The 25,091-nt window shown below is 46.1% G+C and overlaps 1 protein-coding gene across 2 annotated transcripts in view; it reads left to right on the top strand.

Moving 5' to 3' along the window:
* LOC147904426 (alpha/beta-Hydrolases superfamily protein) overlaps nt 1–25,091 on the top strand; it is a 60,127-nt gene that overhangs the window by 16,943 nt on the left and 18,093 nt on the right. The window contains exons 2-4 of one of the 2 annotated variants that reach the window (XM_087394318.1): nt 14,803–14,895; nt 15,067–15,205; nt 24,411–24,581. In XM_087394318.1, the coding sequence (XP_087250444.1) occupies nt 14,803–14,895; nt 15,067–15,205; nt 24,411–24,581 (403 nt within the window). The remainder of the gene's footprint in view (nt 1–14,802; nt 14,896–15,066; nt 15,206–24,410; nt 24,582–25,091) is intronic. The other variant, XM_087394325.1, reaches the window with a different exon arrangement.

Raw genomic sequence — 25,091 nt, 5'->3', positions numbered from 1 at the left:
AGAGGAAAGGGCATCCAGAAACTACGTTTGCGCTGCCTGCACTTCCCGAGATGTAGGAGAGAGAGGCTGAGTGCAAGGAACCTCTGCACCACTAGTGGATGCAACCACTGTGGTAGGCATTTGCTCATACTGAGCAGCCTCATCAGTGTCATGTGATATATCACGAGGGACACGCTTCGGTGCCATGGTGACTGGCCCTGGAGAGAGGAGCTCAAATGTAGGCAAGGAGAAATGGATAACAAAACCCTAATGTAATGAGCCCCTGAGATAGTGTGTGGAAAACACGAAAATGTCGATGGAGAGGCTCAGAAGAAAGGTCATCGAAGAAGCTTTGAAACGGTGCCAGAATGGTTCCAAACGGGCTCTGAAAGGCCCCTAAAAAGAGGCTGAAAGTGAACCGTTTACCCTTTTTTTTTTTCCTTTTTTTTTTGTGAGGGGGTTCCTTATGTCACTTAGGACTGTTAGGACAGCACTAACCTAATACCTCTATGACAGTTAGTACACTGACTTAGTCTAACCTAACCATCCCTTTAACCCTAGTTAGCGCTAACCTAACCTAGGTCCAACTAACTAAACCTAAACCTAACCCACTAACTAGACTAACCCTGGTTAAAATCTAACCTAAGAATTATAACTTTGTTGGATAAGGTTTGCAGAAGGCGACAGGTGAGGCGGCGTGCGGCGTGAATGGTGGCGTCGTGACGATCACAAACCGGTGGTGTGGGCGGAGCCGAAAGGCTGGCAACGGTACATGGCGCCGGCAGCTAACGATGACAAGCAGCGTAGGGTATCCACAGCAGAACATGGACATAGCAACGCTGAGCATGGCTGCAGGTCAGGGGAACCAAATAGCCCATTGGAAACTGCAGGTCGGCAGGTCCTTCGATTTTGAGATCGGGCTACCAAATAGCCTATCCTGGGGCTGTTTGTCTCGATGGTCTGAGAACCAAATAGCCTGTCTCAATGGACTTGTCGTGGGGCTGTCGAATAGCAAGGTGTGAGGAAGGGGCTGTCGAATAGCCAGTGCACCTCCACCTCTATGTCAAATCACCAGGGTTTGGGGTTGTCAACAGCTCGAAATTGATGCACTTTCCAAGCTGCTCACGTGGACTTGCTCCTTGGATACCACACGTAGCAATGTATCCCTACTCTTTTGAATAGCAAGCCCAAGAAAGGGCTATGATACCAATGTAGAAAAGGGGGTAGGGATAGATTTGGAAAAGGGGGATAGACTAGCAGAAGGAGAGAGAGATAGGGAAAGAAGGGAGGAAAAGGGGTAGGAGAGAGAGAATGAGGTAGGAAAGAGAGGGAGAGATTGAGAGGGAGTAGGGAAGAGAGAGAGAGAGTGAGTGAGCGTAGGTAGGAAGGAGGAAGGGAGAGTAGATAAGATTAGATGTCACATCAAAAGTACATAGTAGGGGGTGGATGGAGACTTATAAAGTCCCTCCACATTTTCCACCTAAAGGGCCTCTAACTTGACACATTACATACTAATCTCTGCCTTCTTTCCTTCGAATCACGGGCACAATCACAGGCGATGGCATCCAGATTATCCTCCCAGCCTATCTCATGGATTGCATGCACACAAGATACGTAATTCATTTTCTTCATGCCTATCCACAAGCCCACAAATCCCTAGATGGTTCCCTCCTGCCACATGTCATCATTTTAGACCTTTAGCTTGGTACACCATTTACCCCTCTCTTGGGGCACAATTAAAACATTTGCCCCTTGGCATTCTTACACATTTAGGTGCACCTAGGCCTGAGCACTGAGAACCACCTAGTCGATGCCAATACACCCTCACCTAGGACCTTGGCAGTTACTTCCCTTGACCATTTAATTTACGCACATGAAATATTACCGAAGTCGGCGGTCCTCTAAGGGAAAATGCCCACCAATCTTTCCGAGGTCATGCTATCTCGGCAGAGCATAACAGTCTTTCCCTCTTCAAGCATCAGCGTCCTCAATGACGAAATCTGGGAACACTCTCCATAACTGGTATACGGATTCCCAAGTAGCTTCTGATAGAGGTAGACCATGCCATGCAACCAACACCGTGGGTATCTTCCGATTGTGCACTTGCATTGTTCCTCGGTCCAGGATTCCTGTTGGTTTGCGTCTTGCATTATCCTCTATCTCCTGAAACAAAACAACACCTTCGATTAGTGAGTCACCTGTATGCAAAAATTTCTTTAAACGAAAAACATGAAACACTGGGTGCACCTTACAACCCTGTGGCAATTCTAATTTATAGGCTACCTTGCCTATTCTTTTTAGAATTAACCATGGCCCACAATATCGAGGTGATAACTTAGCACACTCTCCTGCAGTCAAAGACTTAGAGTGCGAAGAAACTGTGAGAAAAACTTTTTCTCCTTCCTTAAATTCTCTAGCGGATCGGTTTTCATCCGCATACGCCTTAGCTCTATCCATAGCTTGGCGGATGTTAGCTCTCGCAAGTGCTAGCATCTCCCGCATATGAACCACAAAGTTCGCGGCACTAGGCACTTTCTGAATTATTCCAACTATAGTTGGATTCGCTGGCCTATAACCATAGTTCAGCTCAAACGGACTGAACCCTGTAGAGGAATGTTTTCTATCATTGTAGGCAAACTCTAACAATGGCAACCACTAGTCCCATGTATGTTGCCTCAATGACACATATGCTCTAAGCATATCCTCTAAAAATTTGGTTGATTCTTTCTGTTTGACCATCCGTTTCTAGATGATCCCCACTACTCATTCCCAACTCAGTCCTTAGTGTCTCAAATACCGCAGTCCAAAAATGACCGGTAAATTTGACATCTCTATCTGACACTATGGATTTGGGTAATCCATGCAGACGAAATATATGTCTAATAAACAAATCCGCTACTTGCGGGGCACTAACAGACTCTCTAGTTGGAATGAAGTGAGCCATCTTGGTAAGACGATCAACCACCACAAGGATAGAATCATACCCACCTTGTGTCGTAGGCGGTCCTACAATAAAGTCCATGGAAATGCTCTCCCACTTACTTAGTGGTATCTCCAAGGGCTGTAAAAGTCCGGGTAGCTTCACCCGCTCTGCCTTACTTACCTGACACGAAAAACAACGCGTCACATATTCATGAATATGCTTTTTCATCTTTGGCCAAAAGAAGTCTCGCTTCACGAGATGATATGTCTTCTCGACTCCCGGATGTCCCGCACATGGGCTATCATGGCATTGTCGAATGACTCTCTGCCTGAGATCATTCTGATTAGGTACTACTACCTTGCCATTTCTTTTGAGCTTTCAGCATACCATCCCTTATGGCATACCTTGCATAAGTTTAGCCTTTTCTGGATGCCAGGTCATCCTTTTCCTCGGGTTTTAACATATGAGCCTTAGGCCATAGGCTCTGGACGAACTTGTCCACCTTTTGAGTTTCTCTAATCTCGGCCATTAGAGCACTCTCTAACACCGTGAAACCCATGTTATGCATAATGCGTGACAACACATCAGCAACTTTATTATCCTTCCCTCTTCGGTACCGAATCGGTAAGTTAAACTCCTGCATGAGTTCTGCCCACCTAGCTTGGCGGCCTCTCAAGTCAGGTTGTTTACAAAAATGTTTTAGAGTATCATGATCAACATCCACATAAAACTCTGATCCATACAAATAATGTCTCCACGTTTTCAAAGCATGGACAACAGCATACAACTCTAATTCATGAGTTGGCCAATTTCGTTGAGAGGGAGAAAGCTTCTTGCTTTCAAAGGCTATTGGCCTTCCCTCTTGGAGGAGAACTGCTCCAACCGCAATGCCACTTGCATCGGTTTCAAGGAACAATGGTTTCTGGGGATCAACTATTTTTAACACCGGTCCTGAGACCATAGCTTGTTTTATGGTGTTAAAACTTTCCTGTTGATTCTGTCCCCATATAAAAGGTACTTTATCTGAGATTAGATCAGTCAATGGCGATACTATTTCGGAATATCCTTTGATATGCCTTCGATAAAATTGGACAAATCCCAAGAATGATCGCAAAGCGGTCAAACTCTGAGGGATTGGCCAAGTCAGTGTCACAGCCACTTTCTTTGGATCCATTTCTACCCCCTCAGGAGTAATTATGGATCCTAAATATTCAAGTCTTACCATACACAGTATAGTTTTCTTTTTATTTACATAAAGACTGGCTTTCCTCAAAGTACTGAACACTATTCTTAAGTGTTCGTGATGCTCAGTAATACTTTTACTAAATACCAGAATATCGTCAATAAAATGTACTACAAACTTTCCAATATACGGACGTAGTAAATCGTTCATAAGCATGACGAATGTAGCTGGAGCATTGGTAAGTCCAAAGGGCATTACCAAAAACTCATAATGTCCAAGCCTGCTTCTAAAAGCGGTTTTATGTACATCCTCGGCTCTAATACGGATCTGATGGTAGCCACACTTAAGATCTATCTTACTGAAAATTACGGCCCCATGTAATGCATCTAGCAAATCATCGATCCGAGCCATCGGATACCTATGCTTAATAGTGATATTATTCAATGCTCTGTAATCTATACAGAGACGAAAAGTATCATCTTTCTTCTTCTTTAAAACACTGGCGAAGCAAAAGGTGAGAAACTTGGTTGAATCTGCCCCAACTTGAGGTATTCTTCCATTTGTCTTCGTACCTCCGCTTCTTCGGTAAAACTTAATCTATAGGGAGGTCTATTTACAGGTTCTGCCCCCGGGATAAGCTCAATTTTATGCTGAACATTCCGCTCTGGAGGTAACCCATAAGGTAACTCATCCCTAAAACAATCAGAGAACTTCTCCGATATCTCTTTAGCCAACTCGGCCATTTCCCCATCTTGGGTAGCCTCAATGCTAGCCGATGCATCATCAATCGACTCTACCGATGCTATACACAGAGACAGAAACTCTTTCGGAGTCTTCCGAATTTCCATGGCTGAAATCAATGGTCCTCGAGGTAAATCCTTTTCACCTCGCAAAACATATTCTACCCCGTTATCTTGAACTGGTAAATATGCTTTTTCCAATCAATGGCTGGATTTTTTCAAAAATGCCAAGCCATGCCTAGGGCTATATCTGCGTGAGCAAGCCTGGTCAACTCAAAGTCCAGCTTCTCAACATAGTCCTGTATTCGAAGCTCCAACTGGGTAACCCTCTGGTCCCATACTTCAGTTGAACTTCCATCCGCCATCCTAACCGTATAAGCATAGTCAGACGGACTAGTTTTTAACTTGAGCCTCTTAATAAGCTTCGAGTTAATTACATTGTGCGTTGACGCTGAGTCAAACAATATAATCACATCATGATTGGCTACTTGCCCTTTCATTTTAATCAACTCGAGCTCATCGAAAACCGTATACCCCGTTGCTGCGGGCTTTGAAAGGATGTTATCGGGTGCACCGCTTACTACTTAGTAACATACACACTTAACAACACAGGTACTAACCTCTGAGAAGGTCCCGCCAATTGCATCTGCATATGTTCCGCATTGGGACTCTCCTGCATTTCCGCGTCGCATTCAGATATTATCATATTGGCCGTGCAACGGTCTTTGTTCAGTGGACAATCTTTCCACTGATGTTGCTGAAGGCAGCCGAAGCACAATTCTTCTTTTCTAGCTTTTTCTTTTTGCTCAGGGGTCAACGAGGACTTTGACCAAGCTCGGGCTGCCATTGGAGTTACTTTTCTTTTCACCCCAACAGTGGTACTTGTCTTTGCTTGTCCCTCAACCGGCTTCACGTGCTTGGTTTGGCCACTTGGCTACGAGACACTTGCCTTTGAAGTCCATTTCCTCTTAAATCCCCCTTTTCTCGGGTACTCATGCTGAGTCCCTGCCTGCACAAACCCACTAGGTGTGCCTCTGGCATCCTCATAGTTCAGGGCTACTGCAATAGATTCATCTAATGTAGTCACATATTTAGCCCGAACTTCCATTTTAATCCTGTCGTTCAGTCCATAGATATAGTCTTTCAATTGAACCGACATAGGGAGAGGGTCTGTTATTTTCATAACACATTCCCTGAACTTGTCAGTGTACTGTGCCACCGACAAATTCCTCTGGCGAAGGCTTCTATAGGCATCCCAAGCTTGGGACTCTTCGTCAGGTGGAAGAAAGTGTTTCTTAAATTCAGCCTTAAACCCTTCCCAGGTGGTAGGGGCAACTTGATCTTTCTGTTGTTTTATCCACCACCTATCCGCTGCCTCAATAAATAGGTGAGTGGTCTCGCAGATTTTTTTTAGATCAGATCTGATTTCACAAATGGCGAAGGCTTCTTCCCACTTGTGTAACCAAACCTCGACCACATCAGAACTGCGCTCGGTCATCCGACCAGCGTACTTTTCCGGTCTATAATTGGCAATATTAGGTATCTTGACCTTCGCACGTTCCGACGAGTGTATACTGGGCTCTGGCTCTACTGGAGCTTTTCCCTTTTCATTTCTAGATGGTCTAGCCGACAAGGCTTGCACCATCCCTCTAAGTTCATTTTGACCAGCGTTCACTTGAAGCTGCTGGTTCATGATCTGTTGTAAGGCATCTTCCAGCACAGAAATCCTACCCACCAGAGTAGGTGCTGTGTGGTGGGATACTTGTTGCGTAGATCGCGCTCTAGATTCACTAGGATTTACCCTGGAATCTTATCCCTCTGCCTCCATTCTTTCAAAAGGGAAAATAGGATTTTATTTTTTTAAATATTTTTTTTGTACGCCAAAACTCCAAAAGTATATCACACTTCAAATTCCCCTTTGCAGTACAGGAATAATAGACTGCAAACTAAAAACTGAAAATTTGTATAGAAGGGAAAAAAAAATGCCCCCTGGAAGCTCCACGAAGTCTTGAGAGGATACTCCTATCCTTGGTATTCAGATCTTCAATAAAATAGTCGAACCAACTTCAAGAATGAAGATAGGCGGTTTGATGCGCAGTAGTCTGGTTCAAATCACAGGCGATTCAGACCCCTGTCTCCGTTCTTGACAAACCAATTCCTCCACGAAGTAATCCTGCGGCGCTGAAGTCTTCCTTCCGTCACCTACCTTCCGTCACCTGCCTACGGGAACCCTACGCTTCTACGATAGCTTATAAGCCTGCAGCTGTACGCGCTCCTGCTCTCATGCAACGGTGATGACGTTCGAGACCCCGCAGTTGCGCCATCACCAGATAGCTGCGATGACGTCCATGACCCAATGACTGCGCCATCACCTACGGTAGCTGCACTGCTCCTAATACGTAACGCGATTCTGAAAGGCCAGATCTCCAACTCCTGGCAATTCCTCTTTACCCCTTCGTACGCAACTCGTTCATCCACGCTACCCAGATATTATGCGCTCTGATACCAAATGAAACAATCAATACTAATCTCTGCCTTCTTTCCTTCGAATCACGGGCACAATCACAAGTGATGGCATCCAGATTATCCTCCCAGCCTATCTCATGGATTGCATGCACACAAGATACGTAATTCATTTTCTTCATGCCAATCCACAAGCCCACAAATCCCTAGATGGTTCCCTCTTGCCACATGTCATCATTTTAGACCTTTAGCTTGGTACACCATTTACCCCTCTCTTGGGGCACAATTAAAACATTTGCCCCTTGGCATTCTTACACATTTAGGTGCACCTAGGCCTGAGCACTGAGAACCACCTAGTCGATGCCAATACACCCTCACCTAGGACCTTGGCAGTTACTTCCCTTGACCATTTAATTTACGCACGTGAAATATTACCGAAGTCGGTCCTCTAAGGGAAAATGCCCACCGATCTTTCCGAGGTCATGCTATCTCGGCTAGAGCACAACATAACTTGGCCTCTTTTTCCCCTTCATTACACTTGGTCTGGCCAGAGGGGCTCTATAGTAGCACCCTTGAATCCCACAGCCGTCAAGGTTCTTCTTTCCCAGCTGACAAGCAACAGGTACAACAGGCACGTCAGTCCCTCCAGGACAAGGCGCTTGTGGGCAGAATTGTGGGCCTCACGCCTACACGAAGATAGGTTCGAGAGTGGATCCAAGCGAGCTTGGCATTAGAGAGAGACCACATCTAGGAGGTCACCATCTATGGAGGAGGCATTTTCCTCATCTAGCTGAGCTCCCCCGACACTGCCTCGACACTTGTGGAGTAGAGCCCCATCCTCCTTGGCCCGCATCTTGTCTACCTCTTTCCTTGGTATCATGGGTTCACAGTGGAGGACATGGATACGACACACCATGTTCCACGTTTTACACTCCGATTCCCAGGGCTCTCCAAGGAGTATTGAGCCATCCTCCCTTCCATCGGTCGGGCATTTGGCACAATGCTCGAGTCACCGCCAGAGTCGGCCGCCTCAATTCTAGCAAATGATGGAGTCTCCAGGATCAGACTGGTGGTTGAGAGCCCAGAGTCCCTCCCAGAGTTGATCCTTCTCGAGACCCTGGAAGGGGGCACACTTTGCCAGAGGGTGGAGATTTCCGGGTTACCAGGCCAGTGTCTTTGGTGCAGACAAATGGGTCACCTCACCAAAGATTGACCCCCCCCGCAGAGTAGACAAAGTCAGCAGGGCTGAGTTCAGCGTCCTCTCAGGCAGGAGCATCAGGAGTCTCAGATCCCAAGGGTTACCCCCTCAGAAGGGGACTGGACCCAGGTTAAAAAGAAAAGGAAACCAAGCAAGCAGGCCTGCCAACGCCATAGGCAGAGGGCCAATCGCAGAGAGAGGGACAGGGTTGACCGAGAGGCCTGGAAGGAGAAACAGCAGGAGCCACCTCCTCTAGCAGTAGGGACCACCGCCCATCCAACCGATCATCCAGCTTCAGAGGTTTTTCCTCCACACGCGCCCTTGCAGCAGCAGCGAGCCCTAGGAGCTCCAGATGCGGCGATGGCGGAAGCTATAGACGCTAGCCCAACGGGGGCTGTGGAGGAGCCGATCCAGAGCCCTGGCGAGCCTGATCAGCAGGGGGGGCCTAAGGTTGTCCCCTCCTCCTCCCCCTCCCCCCCCCCCCCCTTCCCCTCCCCCTCTTCCTCTTCACTTCCCCCTCCCCCTCCAGGGTTCCCCCCCCCCCCCCCCCCCACTCCCCCCCCCTCAGCCCCCCCTTCTATGGTCACTCTCACCACCCGCCCCCCTCCCTCTGTCCCCCACATCCCTACCCCTCCCTCTCCCGCCCCCCTCTCCACTTCAGCAGCAGGTTCTTCCGCTTCGACACCCTTGCCAGCAGGCAAGGGAACGATGACATCCCCTTCTACTTCCTCATCGCAGCAGCAGATCTGTTCAAGGAGGGATCCTGAGGGACGAGGCTCGTCCTCCCAGTCAGCAGCTCCCAACCTCCAGCTTGGGCGTCCCTTACCGCGGGACCTCTAGAGGTTAGGACCCTGGAACTATCTAGAGATTCCGGACTCATATCCTCTACCATTGGAGGTAACGCTCATGGTCCTTCAGCCCCGGAAGGGGGGGTTGATCAGTGCAGTGGGATCTTATACACACCCCGTTTGGAGATTTCCATTTTGCCTCCACAGGGTTGGAGAAGTGGTCCCTGGAGGTGTTCGATGCTTTTTGGGGATGGGGCCACAAGGACTGGACCTTCGGTACGCCCATGGCACGGAGGTGGAACTTTCAGTTGAGCTTCATGTGCGAGGAGCCGGTGTGTGGTTTGGCGACATGAGTTATTACATTGCCGCTGGAGGCAAAGGTGGAGCATACACACTGTTGGCCCCCTCCAGAAGTGTGCGGAGCTGTTCGGGGTGGAAGCTTCCTTCATGATGAAGTGGGCATGGAAGATCGGTATCCACCCTTGTACGGCGCAGCACAGACATTGAGCCGGTATCCACCCTTGTACGGCGCAGCACAGACATTGACTACTCGCCCTCTAAACCCCTGGCAAAATCACACAAGGCTGTCTTTCTGGGACAGGCACCCACTCACAGGAGAGCCTTGTTCCCGACTCCCGTGTCCTCATGAGCTGGACCATAGTGAGGTTGGCTCCACAACCATGTTCGTAGCCAGCCGCAGTTTACTCCGACAGGAGTTGCAGAGGGCAGTGGTAGGGCGGGCAGTGGACATTCTTATGATTCAGGAGCACATATTTTCAGCTGCAGACATCAGACGACGCCATCACCTTCTCCCAGGGAGAGTTCTAGAGGAGTGGTCCCCCATAGTAGGACAGAGCGGAGGGGTTTGCATCTCAGTCTCACAGACTTTGGCTCCAGAGGTCTACGATCAGGGCGAGCTCAGGATGGGCAGTTTAGATGGGAGTTCGGACGGGAGAGTCCAAGATTGGGATCCTGAATGTGTATGCCCCAGCATGTAGACAGCACCGCCCGGCCTTTTGGAGGAGGCTGTCGGAGTGTCTTCTGGATGTAGACTCTTGGATTGTTGGGGGTGACTTCAACAACCTAGAGTTTGGGAAAGACAAGCAGGGTTCTCTGAGATGCCAACAGCAGAGCGTAGCACCTGGGAGCAGTTCATTTTCATGATCAGTGGCAGAGACCCGTGGAGAGAGAGATTTCAGCAAGACACCTGGTAGCCTTCACTTCTCCTTTGGACAGAGGAGACACGATGGATTGCTAGAGAGATTAGACCATTTCTATGTTGGGGACTAGGCACTACATAGAGGCAGATCTACCGGGATTCTTGCAGGTACCACGATGTCATACCACTCTCCAATGGTACTTCACTTGGATCAGCCCCACTGAGGTCTCCTCTAGAAGGAGGTCCGCATTCTAGAGGACCTCCTGCAGGACTAGGAGATTCAACACGTCATGGCAGGGATTTGGTAGCAGTCAGAGAAGGCATCGTGTGAGGGCTGGGCTGCGTGGGTGGCCGATGCGATTCAGAGGAGCAGTGAGGAGCTGCAAGCTCACGCCCTTAGGCGGAGGAGGATCCTGCAGGAGCGCGAGTGGGCTTTGAGGAGAGACCTCGCCTCCATCGAGAGGCTCAGGGAGGAGGACCCAGTTTCTCAGTGGCTTAGTGACAGATTCGAGAGCGCTCGTCTCGAGCTTCAGGACACAGAGCTGCGGCGGGCTGAGTTCTATCACTCCTCTCGAGCCCGATGGGTGCAACAGGGGGACAGGATGACGAAGCAATTCTTTCAGACCACTGGGCCCCGATCGACAGGCACACACTACAGCGTCTCCAGGACTCGCAAGGCATCATGCACACTGACTTGCAGGAGATTCTGGACATGACCACCGGTTCTTATAGCCAACTCTTTTAGATGGAGAGAATGACCCTAGCTGGTCTTGTGGCCCGAGAGCTAGTTTGGGATCACGTTCTGACAGTAGTCTCGCAGGACTTATGCAACAGACTTGAGGAACCTTTCACAGATGAGGATGGCTTGACTCTGGCCTTCTCCGAAACTTCTGGGAGATTATCTCCACCCCTTTCCGTTTAGCTTGCCAAGAGATTTTTGACACAGGTCTTCTCCCTCAGTCCTTGAGCAGGGGGTGGATTTGTTTGATCCCGAAAGGGGGAGATAGGTCAGATATCCGACAGTGAAGGCTGATCACTTTGCTTGATACTGCACACAAGATCCTCGCCAAGGTCTTGAGTTTGCAGTTACGGCCCCATCTTACCGACATCATCCATGACACACAGACTGAGTTTGTCCAGGAGCGCAGCATCCTGGACAACATCTTCACGTTTTGGGAGGCAGTGGATTGGTACAGGGAGGAGTCACAACTATTGGCCATCCTTCTCTTGGACTTTGAGAAGGCCTACGACAGGGTGGAGTGGTCTTTCCTGGAGGGCACTATTAGGAGATTGGGTTTCTCAGACAGATGGGTCAGAGGAGTTTCAGCGCTATATGTAGGGAGCTCTAGTCAGATGCTTATCAGAGGACACATAGGCGAGGCCTTTCCTCTCTCTCGCTCAGTCCGCCAAGACTGCCCACTTGCTCCCTTCATCTTCTTGTTTGTCACAGAGGCTTTGGGCTACTATTTGAGGTCACAGGTGGCAGGTCTCACAGGGTTGAGGCTCCCAATCAGATAGGAGGAGGAGCTACTTTACTCGGAGTTTGCAGATGACACGGCCTTGTATGTTGAGGGCACCAAAGCAAGCCTAGATAGAGTCAGAGGCACCCTGGCTATTTACTGTGAGGCCTTGAGGAAACGGATAAACTGGACGAAATCTATAGGTTTCTTCACGGGCTTTGAGGAGACACAGGAGATCCGTGAGTGGGGGAGTGACTTTGGCTTCAAATGGATACCGCAGGGCCAAACAGCGAGATACCTCGGATGCCAGGTGGGTATTGACATTATAGCAGAGCAGCAGATTGCCCCGGTCCTTGAGAGTGTTTGGCGCAAGCTTCTCTATTGGAGCTCGACCAAACTCTCCCTAGCAGGTCGCGCCTTAGTGGCAAACTAGGTTCTTCTTGCCACGGCCTGGTATATCCCCTCTTGCTGGTGCTTTCATAGAGGATGCATTGGGCAGCTCTGACGGTTGGTACGGAACTTCCTTTGGGCAGGTTCAAACGGCACGAGGAATACTAGGGCCCGAATAGCTTGGCAGACGGTGATCATGCCGCAGGCGCAAGCTTCTCCATTGGAGCTCGACCAAACTCTCCCTAGCAGGTCGCGCCTTAGTGGCAAACTAGGTTCTTCTTGCCACGGCCTGGTATATCCCCTCTTGCTGGTGCTTGCTTTCACAGAGGATGCATTGGGCAGCTCCGACGGTTGGTACGGATTTTCCTTTGGGCAGGTTCAGATGGCACGAGGAACACTAGGACCCGAGTAGCTTGGCGCAGGCAGTGGGAGGCTTGGGTGTCATTGATCCGGAGATGCAGAGCAGGGCCCTTCTGGAGAAGTTGGTGGTTTGTGGCCTCACCCTAGGTGCAAAGCCTTGGAAGCTCCTCTTACAGCGAGGGCTTCTGAGGAACACCCCATGCACTGAGGGATAGTGGCAGCCTTCACATAGATGGATCTTCTCAGAGGTCCCCCTTACGGGAAAGGGCTCCACCCTGATGAGGAGTCTTCACAGGGTATGGTAGAGACTGGCAGCAGGGAGTCTCACCGCCTAGATGCAGAGAGGAGTTTGAGCGCCAGCCCCTTATGTGGCACCCAGAGATCAGAGATCAGGAGGGACATATGCTCGGACAACGGACTCACATTGGTTGGGCACAATGGGACATTGGTCCAGCAGGGTCCTTTGGCTGTTGGAGCAGACTACCTATGGAGACAGAGGCGAGGCTTGATGCCCTAGCGCATCTGCGAGGGTCAGGGCAGCGGATGGGCGAGATTGACTTAGCCATTCCTGAGTCCTGGTGGGAAGGACTTCACGTTTGGAGAGACAACAGATGTTTGGGGCAATTTTCCCGTACTGGTGTTCCCTTGAGGATGTTGATGCAACGCGACAGAGCACGCACCCCGGCTTCTTTTGTGTAGGACCTGGAGGCCTACTTCAGCCACTTATTGAGAGAGACCCCGAGATGGATGGGAGTCTTGATGGGATACACTAGAGTGGTAGGACGTTTGGGGAAGGAGTGGCACATTGACCCTCCCAGTATCTCAAAGCAGGACGCCTCTAGATGGCGCCTTTGGCTGTGGGAGGGTAGACCCCCGAGGGAGGTCCAATGGGATGCGGGAGAGTGGTTTTGGCCCTTCAGGGGCGGCCTTTTTGAGCCGGTGGATGAGGTGCCTTTCTTTTCCTACACCACACGGATTGGCAGGAGGCTGTAGATGGACTCATCGCGGTGGGCCCCTTCAAGGGAGAGACATTGGGTGACCCAAAGAGTGCCCGGGATGTGCACTCCAGGTTTTGGATGCGGTTGTCGTCTAGCTTGCGGCCGAGAAAGATCTCATACTTCTTTTGGCTGGCCGCCCACGAAGGCTTGCCCATTGGATCGTGGAGGGGCAGTGCCATTGTTGCTCCGATGGTGTCCTGGAGACCATCCCGCATTGCCTGTGGAGCTACTGTAACACAGCGAGGATATGGATGGGAGCCCTCAGGATCATGACACGTATGCAGAGTCTTCATAGAGACTACACCTAGGGGATGGTGGCTTGGTTGACAGAGGGAGGACACGTGTTTCAGATTGATGAGATCTCCCCAGCCTACCGGATACAGGGTCAGAGCATCCAGAGGATTGCACTCCATGAGGCAGTCCCCCCTGACAGCCTAGCTCCTCCTCCTCCTAGGAAGGACAGTGTTTGGGAGGTGGTAGCCAGTATCACAGCTTGGAACATCTGGGTGGCTCGCTGCAGTCTTGTGATTGGTGAGCACCCGGTCCACCCTCGGCTACCCTAGTTGTTGCCATCTAGCAGGATATCATTTACACTCTATGGTCCACCTGGGAGCGTGGGACTCCAGGCTCCAGGGCGACTATCGAGAGGCGTGCTCATTTCTACAAGGTTTGGCCTGCAGGTGTTTTCCACATCTTCACTCCGCAAGGGATTCGCTGGCTGTATAGTCCCCCCACTTGTCTGTTAGCCCCAATTTCAGAGATCCCCTAGGCAGTGAGCTGGGTTTCTCTGGAACCAGCCTTTTTCGATTTTTTCCATACTCAGCACCTTCGGGGATGCTGTCTTGTATGAAATCTTTCAAGCATTAATAGAAGGTTCCTTTCTTTGAAAAAAAAAAACAAACACTGATATTTGACTAGCTTAACTTATTTGAACTTACTGATGAATGAATTGGAAAACAAACACTAAAATGTTTAGTTTTTTGTGAGTACACATAGGTTTAAGAATCATTATGTGAAGTGGAGGATGGTTCTAGTTTGACTTGAGTGTAGGGCGAATCTTAATTTATCTGGGTGCTTAGCTAGAATTTGGGGTTCCAATATATTTTTATACTGTCAGGGTTAAAACATTCATACTTTTATTGCAAATTTTTTTTGTGACAGAGACCAAATTTAAAAGAAGAAGATTGATTGATTATGCTACTATAGCTGGTATAGTGGCTTGTGCTACAAGCCTTGTGGAGCTGCCTGCACAAGGTGTGTGTTCTTTTATTGCATGAAATGTAGAGCTGGAGATTGATGTCATCCACAAACAGAGGTGGTATATATTTGATCAGGACCTTTTCTAAACCTAGTATACATGTGAAGGCGTGATGTTTCTATAATCTTTATTGTTGTACTTCTTATCTGAAATGATGCCATCTGCAGGGATGGAAAAGCTTCCATTTAAACAAGATGGTTATAATTATTGGAACTGGAGGAGCCATAGAGTGCACTATGTGGTGCAAGGGGAGGGGCCTCCACTTGTACTGATTCATGGTTTTGGAGCATCCGCTTTCCATTGGAGGTAATAGTTTAATCTTTTGATGCCTCTGGCTTCCCTTCTTTCTTTCTCTTTTGTTTTTTGGTGCACATTTCCAACAAAAGTGTAATTAAGATCATATTTTAATTTCTACCTGTCCAAGTACCCTTTCTGTTTTAACCTTTGTCACGGCTGAGTCTTGCCATTCATATGCTGGCATGCATTTAGTATGAAGACCGTTGTATCAATGGATGCTCAAATCTGTGGGGGTCCATGGACATGTATGTGTGAGAACGTATGTTTATACTATGTCCTACGCTCACCATTGGGCAGTGGTGAGGACATTGGTGGGGTTGATGTACTTCTCAATCTTCTTAAAGGATTTTCTAGAGGAAGGCCAAGAAGGCTTGGAAACTCTGATTTCTATCTAGTCCTTGTGGGAGACACTATGCTCATAACCCTTTGCTAGGGAGTCCACCCTTTAATGCTAGATCCTAGAAAACTAGTGCATGGACTGTAAGAAAATAATGTGCATATATTTTGGCAGTCCTGCCAAATCTAGGATTGGAATTTGCAATATAGAATTACCAACTGGTCCTTTGAAGCCCACACCTAATAGCGTTTTAGTCTCCATGATTGCGATGGAAAAGAAAGAAAGAAAATCTATTAAAATCTTCGGATGACCAAAAAGGGTCTATGAGACTAAAAGAAGCTGATACATTGAACTGATGGTGGAGCCGCGAAATGGGCATCAATACCCAGGAGGCATACATAAATAGAAAAATCCACAGTCCTGCGCATAAAGGCATCAGGTATATAATAGCAAAGACTCCCTGGGTGGGATCCGACAAGAGTGTCAACTCTAGGAGGGCGTCGGTGCGTGAGGGTGCTGTAGAGGCAAAAATCCTGTGACAAGGCGCTGGCAGCTCTCAGCATGTACAACCCGCTGAGGTCTCCTATCTATAGCCCTACTACGGTGAGCAAGTGCCATAGTCACTCCTGTGGGTCATGCATCTGGTCGAGCAAACATCGAGGTAAGGTCCCCTAGCATGATCCGTGCCTCGGTACGCTAGCGGGCCTGGCGTGTCTCTAGCTCTAGCTCGGGTCTTTGTGGTCATCACCTCTATGAGCCCTCCTGATCAAAACTATCTAGTCGGGAAAACTTGGTGGTCATACTCTGAGCAGCGTTTAGATGTGTGCCCTAGTCTCCCCTACGTACTTTGAGCAACCGCTCCCTGTGCCGAACGGCCTCATGTATGAAAACCGCTAATATAGGTAGGATATGAGGCTAGGTAGGGAGCCAAAACCATCTCGGAAGAGGCAATGGTACAATCCAGACCAGCAAGGAAGAGCTAGACTTGCTTTGACTTGCGTGAATGAAAGTTGAAACCCCTGGGTCCCTTATATAGGCTCTAGCCCAGTGCTGCTAAAAATTGATGGAATCCTAATTCGTCCGTTGCCCTTGCAACCCAACCTAAGAATCACCTGCCTAGCCCTAGCCTCCCGAGGCTATCAAAGCTAGTCCTGTGTGCCTAAACACACGTTAGATACGATCCATGCACATGACACTTTGACAGTCAGGTTTCAGGACATGTGATGATATGAAACTGCATGCGAGCACAGGGACTGACTCTGAGTAAGAACTAGTCGGGAATTTTGGGCATAGCTTCGATTGGTTGCTTTGGAGTTGTCTCCTCTATGGCAAACTAATCTACGCTAATCTAGAGCTAGATCAACCGTCGAGCGATGATAAGCGAGAAATAGTTTCTTTTCCTTTTGTTCCTTTTAGGTGCGGGCTCAAATGCGTCGCTGAAGAGGCTTGAATGTGTGCAAGAAGTGGATTCGATGTTGAGGCTTAAAAGTGTGTGATGCAAGTGTCGAACTTGCGTGCGGTGTGACGAGCGCATAGCGCATGAAAAATCGATTGATTTTTCTTTTTGGAGCACCCTCAAATTCTTCCTGGATCAAGAGATACGGCTTGATCAAGGAGGAGGGACGAAAGAGGATGAAATCGCACTATGGTGATGTGGTCGGTGGATTCACATGCAAAATGAAAAAAGTGTGCCTAGCAAGGGGCGTGCCTATGGAGCACTATGGTGAGGTGGTAGCTGGGTGCACATGCAGTGTACAAAGGGTGCTTGGCACGGGATAATTGTGCCTGATAGGGGCTACACCACATGGCACTGAAGATGTGGTTGCTAGCGTGGCGGCTAAATTGGACTTGCTAACGTGACATGGGGATGTGGTAGCTTACGTGGCAATTGATGACGTGGCTCTATGATCAGATTACTGACGTGGTAGATAAGACATGATGATGTGGCTATCTGGCTAGGCATGAAATGTGGCATATAAGTTTGTGGCGTGGCATATATTTGACCACACCTCTGTGTGTGATCCCAAGGAATCTACAAATGTCAGAATCTACTAAGATTCTATTGAAATCGTACTAAGATTTATTTCTCAATGGATTTCTTTCACAAAGAAATTTCTCCACTCTTTGGGACTCTCACAAATCAATCCTTTCTCTCTAAAACTCAATGAATGTATCACTTTCTCAATGAACACTCAATGGAAAACCTATGGATGAAAATGAATGAACGGAAATCTTTCATCATCTAAATGAAAGATGAAACACTCTCAATCTCTCGATCGATCTCTCACACAAGGATCTCGATGCCTCAGTGGAAGGCAAGGGGGCTCTGATACCATGAACAAATATGGAGAGAGAGAGAGGAAATGAATGGAGATGAGGAGAGAGGGCACAGCTAGAGAGCACACCACAAATGACTAACTGTACACTATCAGGATTGGTTGTGACTTGTTGATCAGAATTAGAAGAATTAGAAGATGGCCACTAAAGTGGTGTCGAGTTGGTCGACCATAGTAGCAAAAGAGGCGCATGTGGAGAGGCAATCTAGGGCAACAGAATTAGTCGGGCGTTGAGGCAGGGTCACAAACCTACTCTAATACCACTTGTAGGGAATGGGGGGAGAAAAGGACCAGAGAGATACAATAGATGTCAAGTTGAGCTTGTAGGGAATGGGGGAAGTGAAGGAGCAGAAACATACAGTAGAAGTCGAACTGAGCTTATATTGTAGTAGTACAATAGTACTAAAAAATGAAGTGTAGTATAAGTCATAATAACCCTAGAACTAGGATAGGACTCAGTCATAGTCGTAAAAGTCATACACTGACTTATTGTCCTAGTTGGACTAACTGTACCAAAAAACACTAGAACTAGCTTGCACTAGCCTACAAGGCCATACCAGGGGACTTAATCTAACAGGATGGTCAATCATGACACATGCTTGGGGTTGAAGTTTGCAAGGGAGGTGCTGATTGTCCTTGAGAAGTAGAGCACAATTTGCAAGAGATATCTACCACACGATGACGAGAGAGAATCAAATGTCTGAGCTTGTGGTATTTGTGAGAGACATGCGAGTTGACATTAAATAGAGCCTACCCTTGAAAAATAAATTGATGTTGGAGACTCTGGTGTCTGCAAATTTGCAATTCCTACATTTGGAAAGCACTATCTAAGTCACAAAAGGGTTCTATGCATTGAGTGATCCATGGGGAATTGTAAAACATCAACTGATTATAGTAGTCTGATCTTTTTGTGGAGGAAGACGATGTCTGAACTTAAGAAGTCCATTGGTGATGATTGTGTCCCATTTCTTGACAATAGCTACACAAATTGAGGATGCCCAAAACATCCATTCTTTGAGTATACAAAGTATTGTCCATCCATTCCAAGAGATTGATGATGGTAAGTGTGGAGGATAGACAAAGACATGGACAATGGATATTCCATTGTTTCAGAACGTTGAAGCTAGGCTTGCATCAAAGCCAAGCATAGGTTCAAAGGAGCATCGAGCACAGAGGAAACTTAGTATGGTAGGATAGTTTAGGGTCATAGGATACCCTATTTAATATCAAATCTGGGGTATAATCAAGTTTACATAGAGGAAGGATAGCAACACAATCCTAGGTGCATACTGGGCTATTCCAAAGAATGGTGGACGTGTCTTGAAGCAGCAAACTGACACTCAAAGAAGACACAACAGAGAAGAGACTTGGCACTTACATGGAGCTTTTTAAGGCCCATCTTGCCAGTGGTCTTGATTGGACCAAGCCACTAAGCCATAAGACCCTCCGGGAATTATGCCAAAAAATGGATGAGGATGTGAAGAATGTATTTTGTCTATCAGTACATACAAACCTCATACGGTTAAGACCAAATACCATACTTTGTATGAATGCTTAATGGGAAATCCTCCTCTTCGAGTTGTAGCAAGACTCTTACCCCTACTACAAAGTACACCATCAATCTCCGATATCCTCCCATGATTCCCACATTGAAGCTGACAATGTCTTCGACAAAAATTGATCAAGATCACCCTGAGGAATATGTGGTCTACCTTCAATCCAATCTTCCCTATCTCACCACCCTCTGCTCTGATCTTCTCACCTCGCTCCCTACAGACTCTTATAAGAAGGATTGTCCTTGCCAAGGCATTACCTTCTCATCCTATCACGCGTCGATGATAGGGACCTAGCTGGCTGCCTAGTACGATGGGTCTTGGGATATTGGACTTGACCTAAGAGTCTCTGCATTTATTGGACGAAAGATTAAGTGGCAATCATCCAGACTCTCTTAGTGGGAGGCCTTTTTAGACTGATTGCAAGTTACCCGAATGGTTGTGGTTGTGGCTATAAGCAAGTAGGAGAGCAAGGCAGATATCCCTATTCTTTGGTTACTTTGTCAGGGTGGTAATTGGTGGCTGTAGGCTTGTTTGATGATTTTATGTGTCAAAGAAGGATGAGGGTGAGTGACATTTTGTGAATTAGAGTATTGTTGTTCCACTTTGTGTGCTGTCTAGGGAGCGATTAGAAGACCTATATGAGAAGCTTAATTTGGAAGAGCAACAAGCCTCTAAAGCTTGTATATTCATTGTGGGATATACACTTTATTATGCTAGGATCAAGTGCCTCTTATATTGTGCTGTACTCCACTGGCACATGAAGACATTATGTGATCTTATGAGAAGCATACTTATTTGGCATTTTTAAAAGAAGCAATGGCAATCATCCAGACTCTCTTAGTGGGAGGCCTTTTTAGACTGATTGCAAGTTACCCGAATGGTTGTGGTTGTGGCTATAAGCAAGTAGGAGAGCAAGGCAGATATCCCTATTCTTTGGTTACTTTGTCAGGGTGGTAATTGGTGGCTGTAGGCTTGTTTGATGATTTTATGTGTCAAAGAAGGATGAGGGTGAGTGACATTTTGTGAATTATAGTATTGTTGTTCCACTTTGTGTGCTGTCTAGGTAGCGATTAGAAGACCTATATGAGAAGCTTAATTTGGAAGAGCAACAAGCCTCTAAAGCTTGTATATTCATTGTGGGATATACACTTTATTATGCTAGGATCAAGTGCCTCTTATATTGTGCTGTACTCCACTGGCACATGAAGACATTATGTGATCTTATGAGAAGCATACTTATTTGGCATTTTTAAAAGATTTGCTTCCAAGTGGCCCATGGCCAGCTCAAGCTTGTTGCTTCCAAGTGGTTTGCAGTCAGATTGAGCTTGTCATGATGCATTTATCCAGATGTGGAGCTTGACTTTATCTTCTTCACCAACACCCATGCCAATATGTGACATTACTCTCCTATAAGATAGGAGCAAGCTGTAGTCTAGAGGTATTTTCCCTAGCTGATTTGCCACTAGCATAGGTTGTGTTGATCATCTTGGTCGAGACTTGTGCAACCATCGTATGCCGGTATCTTTTTAAACAAAAATTGGTTTCTTTATGAACTGAAAAAATGTGTAAGCCCTCACATACAATCTGACAAGGAAGAAGGAGACACAATGTCTACTGGGTGTTGAATGAATAGTTAACCCTCATTCATAAATGTTCAAGACCTTTTGGATTCTTTGCCAAGGCTATGGCACTATAGTTATAAAAGAAGTTGACTATTGCTCAATTTTGGACTACACTGAGATCCTCTAGTAACCACTTCAGTCATGTGGTTTCAGGAGCACACCTGGCTAGTGAGATATACTTAGGCTTTGCAGCAAAAATTGCCACCTTACCTATCTTTTTGATGACCAAGGTACGCAATGTGAGTGAGCATGAATGCGTATCCAGAAATTGGCTTTCACTCAAGGAATCCTCCCAAATCCATTTCTCAAATCTCAATGAGGAGTTTGTTGTCCCACTAGGGTGTCAAAAGATCTTCCAATCAAAACAATATCAACGAATTCGACTCATTTTTGAGAGATTCGAATACGACATTGATTCTGAACTCCCATATCTATGCCTGAGAACACCCAGAGCTAGTAACACTATCATAGTACAGCCTACAGTTTGTTGTCCCACTAGGGTGTCAAAAGATATTCTACGTTCCAATGGCGCACACAAGATTTTGCGACGAATTGGCTCACAAGTCAGACTACATGCATATGTTGGGCCGTTTCGCCATCATGAAATAGATCAACGTTCTAATTGGATGCGAATATAGAGTAGGATTGTCAATTGGATAATTATCGAACTTATGTGTATCATCTCTGGTCTCATTATTGCAAAATCACTCCACCATGGAGTCTTTGTATCTTGTGTTACTAAAAAATATGCCTTTCTCAAGGCTTCACTTGAGCATCTAATGTGTAATGTGAATGCTCTAAGCCTTGCATTTCAAAGTTCTTGTAGAGATTGATCTCGACATTTTTTATCAAGGATTGTTGTTTTTCATAATATGAGGTCATCCATATAGACAATGGCGATTTCAAATTCTGATCACATTGAGCCCTTGGTCCAATTCACTCCGAGTGCTCCTAGCCCTATGAGGGAGCGTGGTACCAAACCTAGGGGCTTGCTTGAGATGGTATAAGTACTTCTTCAGTCTACACTACATTCTCATAACATTATTTTAGTAAACCTCAAAGCTACTACCTTATTTCTCTTGAAGCTATCCATTCAAGAACGCCAATTTGGCATCCATTTGATGCAAACATCTGGAGCATTTTCAAAATGACAAGATGACAGTACAATTGCTGAAAATGCTATACACAATCGAACAAGAAAAATATGTGTCAAAGGTATATTATGCTGGAAGACTCGGAACTCTTTCAAAGGCAAGAAAAGTCTTAATGATAAACTGGCTCATTAAGGGTATCTATACTATTTTGTTCATTAAGAAAAATGTTGCATTGGATGGATCTGATGGGCAGAGCCATATCTGTATAATAAGGACAAAGATAAGAAGAGAAGAAGAAAAGGATTGATGACACATCAAACTTGGAGACAAATTAATACTCGAGGCAGAATCTTTGAAGAAGACAAGAAGTCTAAAAATAAGGATAGTAAGAAGTTGGTAGTTTCTGGATGTCTTGACAAAGATGAAGGTACTTATAAAGAGTATGTTTGGAGTAAGACCCCATGTATGGTGTACGAACCAGAGGCATACCTGGAAGTAATGTCAATTGAAGACTAAACATTGTTCCTTTTGTATTGAACACCCAGAATCATACAACTAATGAATGTTTTCATGATTGTAAGAATTGTCGGTTGAGGTTAATGACCTGGCAAAATACCAATGGATCAAGCAAAATATGTTCCATCCCAACAGGAATTCCATCCAACAGGAATTCCGTCCCTCATGAAGTCATTGTGTTTTACAATTGTCAAGTGAAGGTTCATCATTGGAATGAATCTCCCTTATGGCTTAAACACCTACAAGAAGTCTGAGAACCTATCGGGTAAGTTTCAGACACTGTCTAAAGTGCTTGAGAACAGTATGGTGGTAGTTGAACCACTCGATGGAGTGACCAACTCCGACGAAGCAATAGCAGAAAATCTATTTGTTCAGCCTATGAAAAATCATTCCAAAAAGGGAAAAGCTTGAACTAGGATGATTAAAAGGGCATGCGGGATGAGGTTGCAAACCAATCATGTGATAAAACAACACCTGAGCATGGTGTGAGCATGGTGTTGTTTTTAGCTTTATTCCAGCCCTTGATTTGTCGCAACTTCAAATGATGCTTTGTTCATGCTCCATTCCTTGTAAATCACGCCACTTGATCTTGGCTTGATCATGTGCTGTTCCTTGAAGAGAGCATCGGGGTAAATCCTGTGGCTTGATCATGACAGTATCCTTCTCTCTCTTTTCTAAGGAGCTTAGCTACTACACCCAATGGCTATTCTCTCCTCTTTGTTCCTTCTATGCTGGTCTTGAGTCTTACATGTATTCTCGTATTGGTGTTAAATTGTTATTGGAGATGTAGTGGTACTCTCATTCCATTATTAAGAGAGATCGTTAAAAATTAGCTACTGCGTTAATATGGACCCTTTGGTGCTGATGTACACGGAACCTGATGATCATTTCCTGTGGTTAGAAGGATGATGAAAGACTTCTTGAAAGTGGTAGCAAGCCTGAAATTATAGTACATGAAGAATTGCACTAAAGTGAGCATGATGATTCATTATGTATATATGTAGATGTAGCACATGCATTGAAGTACCTTCTTTGTTTTTCAGAATGTCATTGCACAAGCTTCTATGGATATATGAAACTGACAAAATTTAGTCTGCAAATGGCATGCCACAAAGAGATCAAAGACTATGTCTCGACCCATGGAAGTGTAGCGTTAACAATAATATAAGAACATTATGGCATGCAACTAGCTAATATCACCTCTTAATTTACAGTCTCCTGCATGTTTGCTACAATCAAGGCTTGCCTGTTGCAACTTGTAGAGGATGGCCGTAGTAGCACTCAAGTGACAGAGTGTTTTTCCTCAAGATACCTATTGTCTCTCTCTCATCAGTCAGCCATTCGCTTTGTTTGTAGCTATGAGACACTTTTCTACTATTGGCATATCTGTACATTTGAGTCACTCCTCTACACATTCCTGTGTATCAGCATGTAGCAGGTAAACTTTGCAACTTTCAATGGAATTTTTACAGTTCAAAAAAGATATTCTAATGATGTGTATCTTTCCCTAAAGAGTTTTGAATCGGGACAAAGAAGCAGAAAAAGGCAGACACAATTTGTAGTCTTATATGTATCCCAGTTTTAATCCTACTGGTCTTTGTTCTTTTAAAAGTCTCCCCAAAACTTAAAATTAATGAGAATTTATACATAACAATGATTCTTACATTCATCTTTTCCTGAAAAAAAAAAAAAACCATGTCCTCGCAGATGATCAAGGATCTCAATTTTATTCTAGCTGCCTTATTATGCACAGATACAATATCCCTGAGCTTGCTACAAAGTTCAAGGTTTATGCTATGGATCTCTTAGGATTTGGATGGAGTGACAAAGCACTAATCGATTATGATCCCTCAATTTGGAAAGATCAAGTTGCAGACTTTCTGAAGGATATAGTTCAAGATCGAGCTGTCTTGGTGGGAAACAGGTATGAGACAATAGTTTTATCCTGGTGTAGTCACATGCTGCTAGTGAACATTTCAGTTGCAACATATGGAACATTAATTGTGATGCCATATACTTCATCATATAATGTACATCAACTCTCTTCTGTCATGGTGGGGAACAAATACGAGTCAATTGTTTTATCCCAGTGTATTTATGCTGGTGCAGTCACATGCTGCTATTGAACATATTTCAGTTGCAACATTAATTGCGATGTCATAAGCTTCACTGTATAAGTACATCAGGTCTTTACTTTCAGATCAACGATCTTTTTGTAAGTAAACATGTGTCAGTTCTTCGGGCACATCTAATCCACATTCTTCATGATGGATATACAAAAGGAGTTGATTTGGGGTTTTGAGTCTAATGCACAGCCATAGGGCTGGCAGCTAGTCGCGCACAGGCACGCGCATGTGTGTGTGTGTGTGTGTGTGTGTGTGTGTGTGAGAGAGAGAGAGAGAGACTTGGATGCTACTAGCCTTGAAGTGTTTTC

The sequence above is a fragment of the Dipteris shenzhenensis genome, chromosome 2 (genome assembly GCF_047967505.1).
Source record: "Dipteris shenzhenensis isolate YYH24624 ecotype China chromosome 2, Dip_SZ_1.0, whole genome shotgun sequence".
Taxonomy (NCBI): Eukaryota; Viridiplantae; Streptophyta; class Polypodiopsida; order Gleicheniales; family Dipteridaceae; genus Dipteris; species Dipteris shenzhenensis.
Note: the sequence above shows the minus strand (reverse complement) of the source record. Positions and strands in the feature narration are given on the sequence as shown.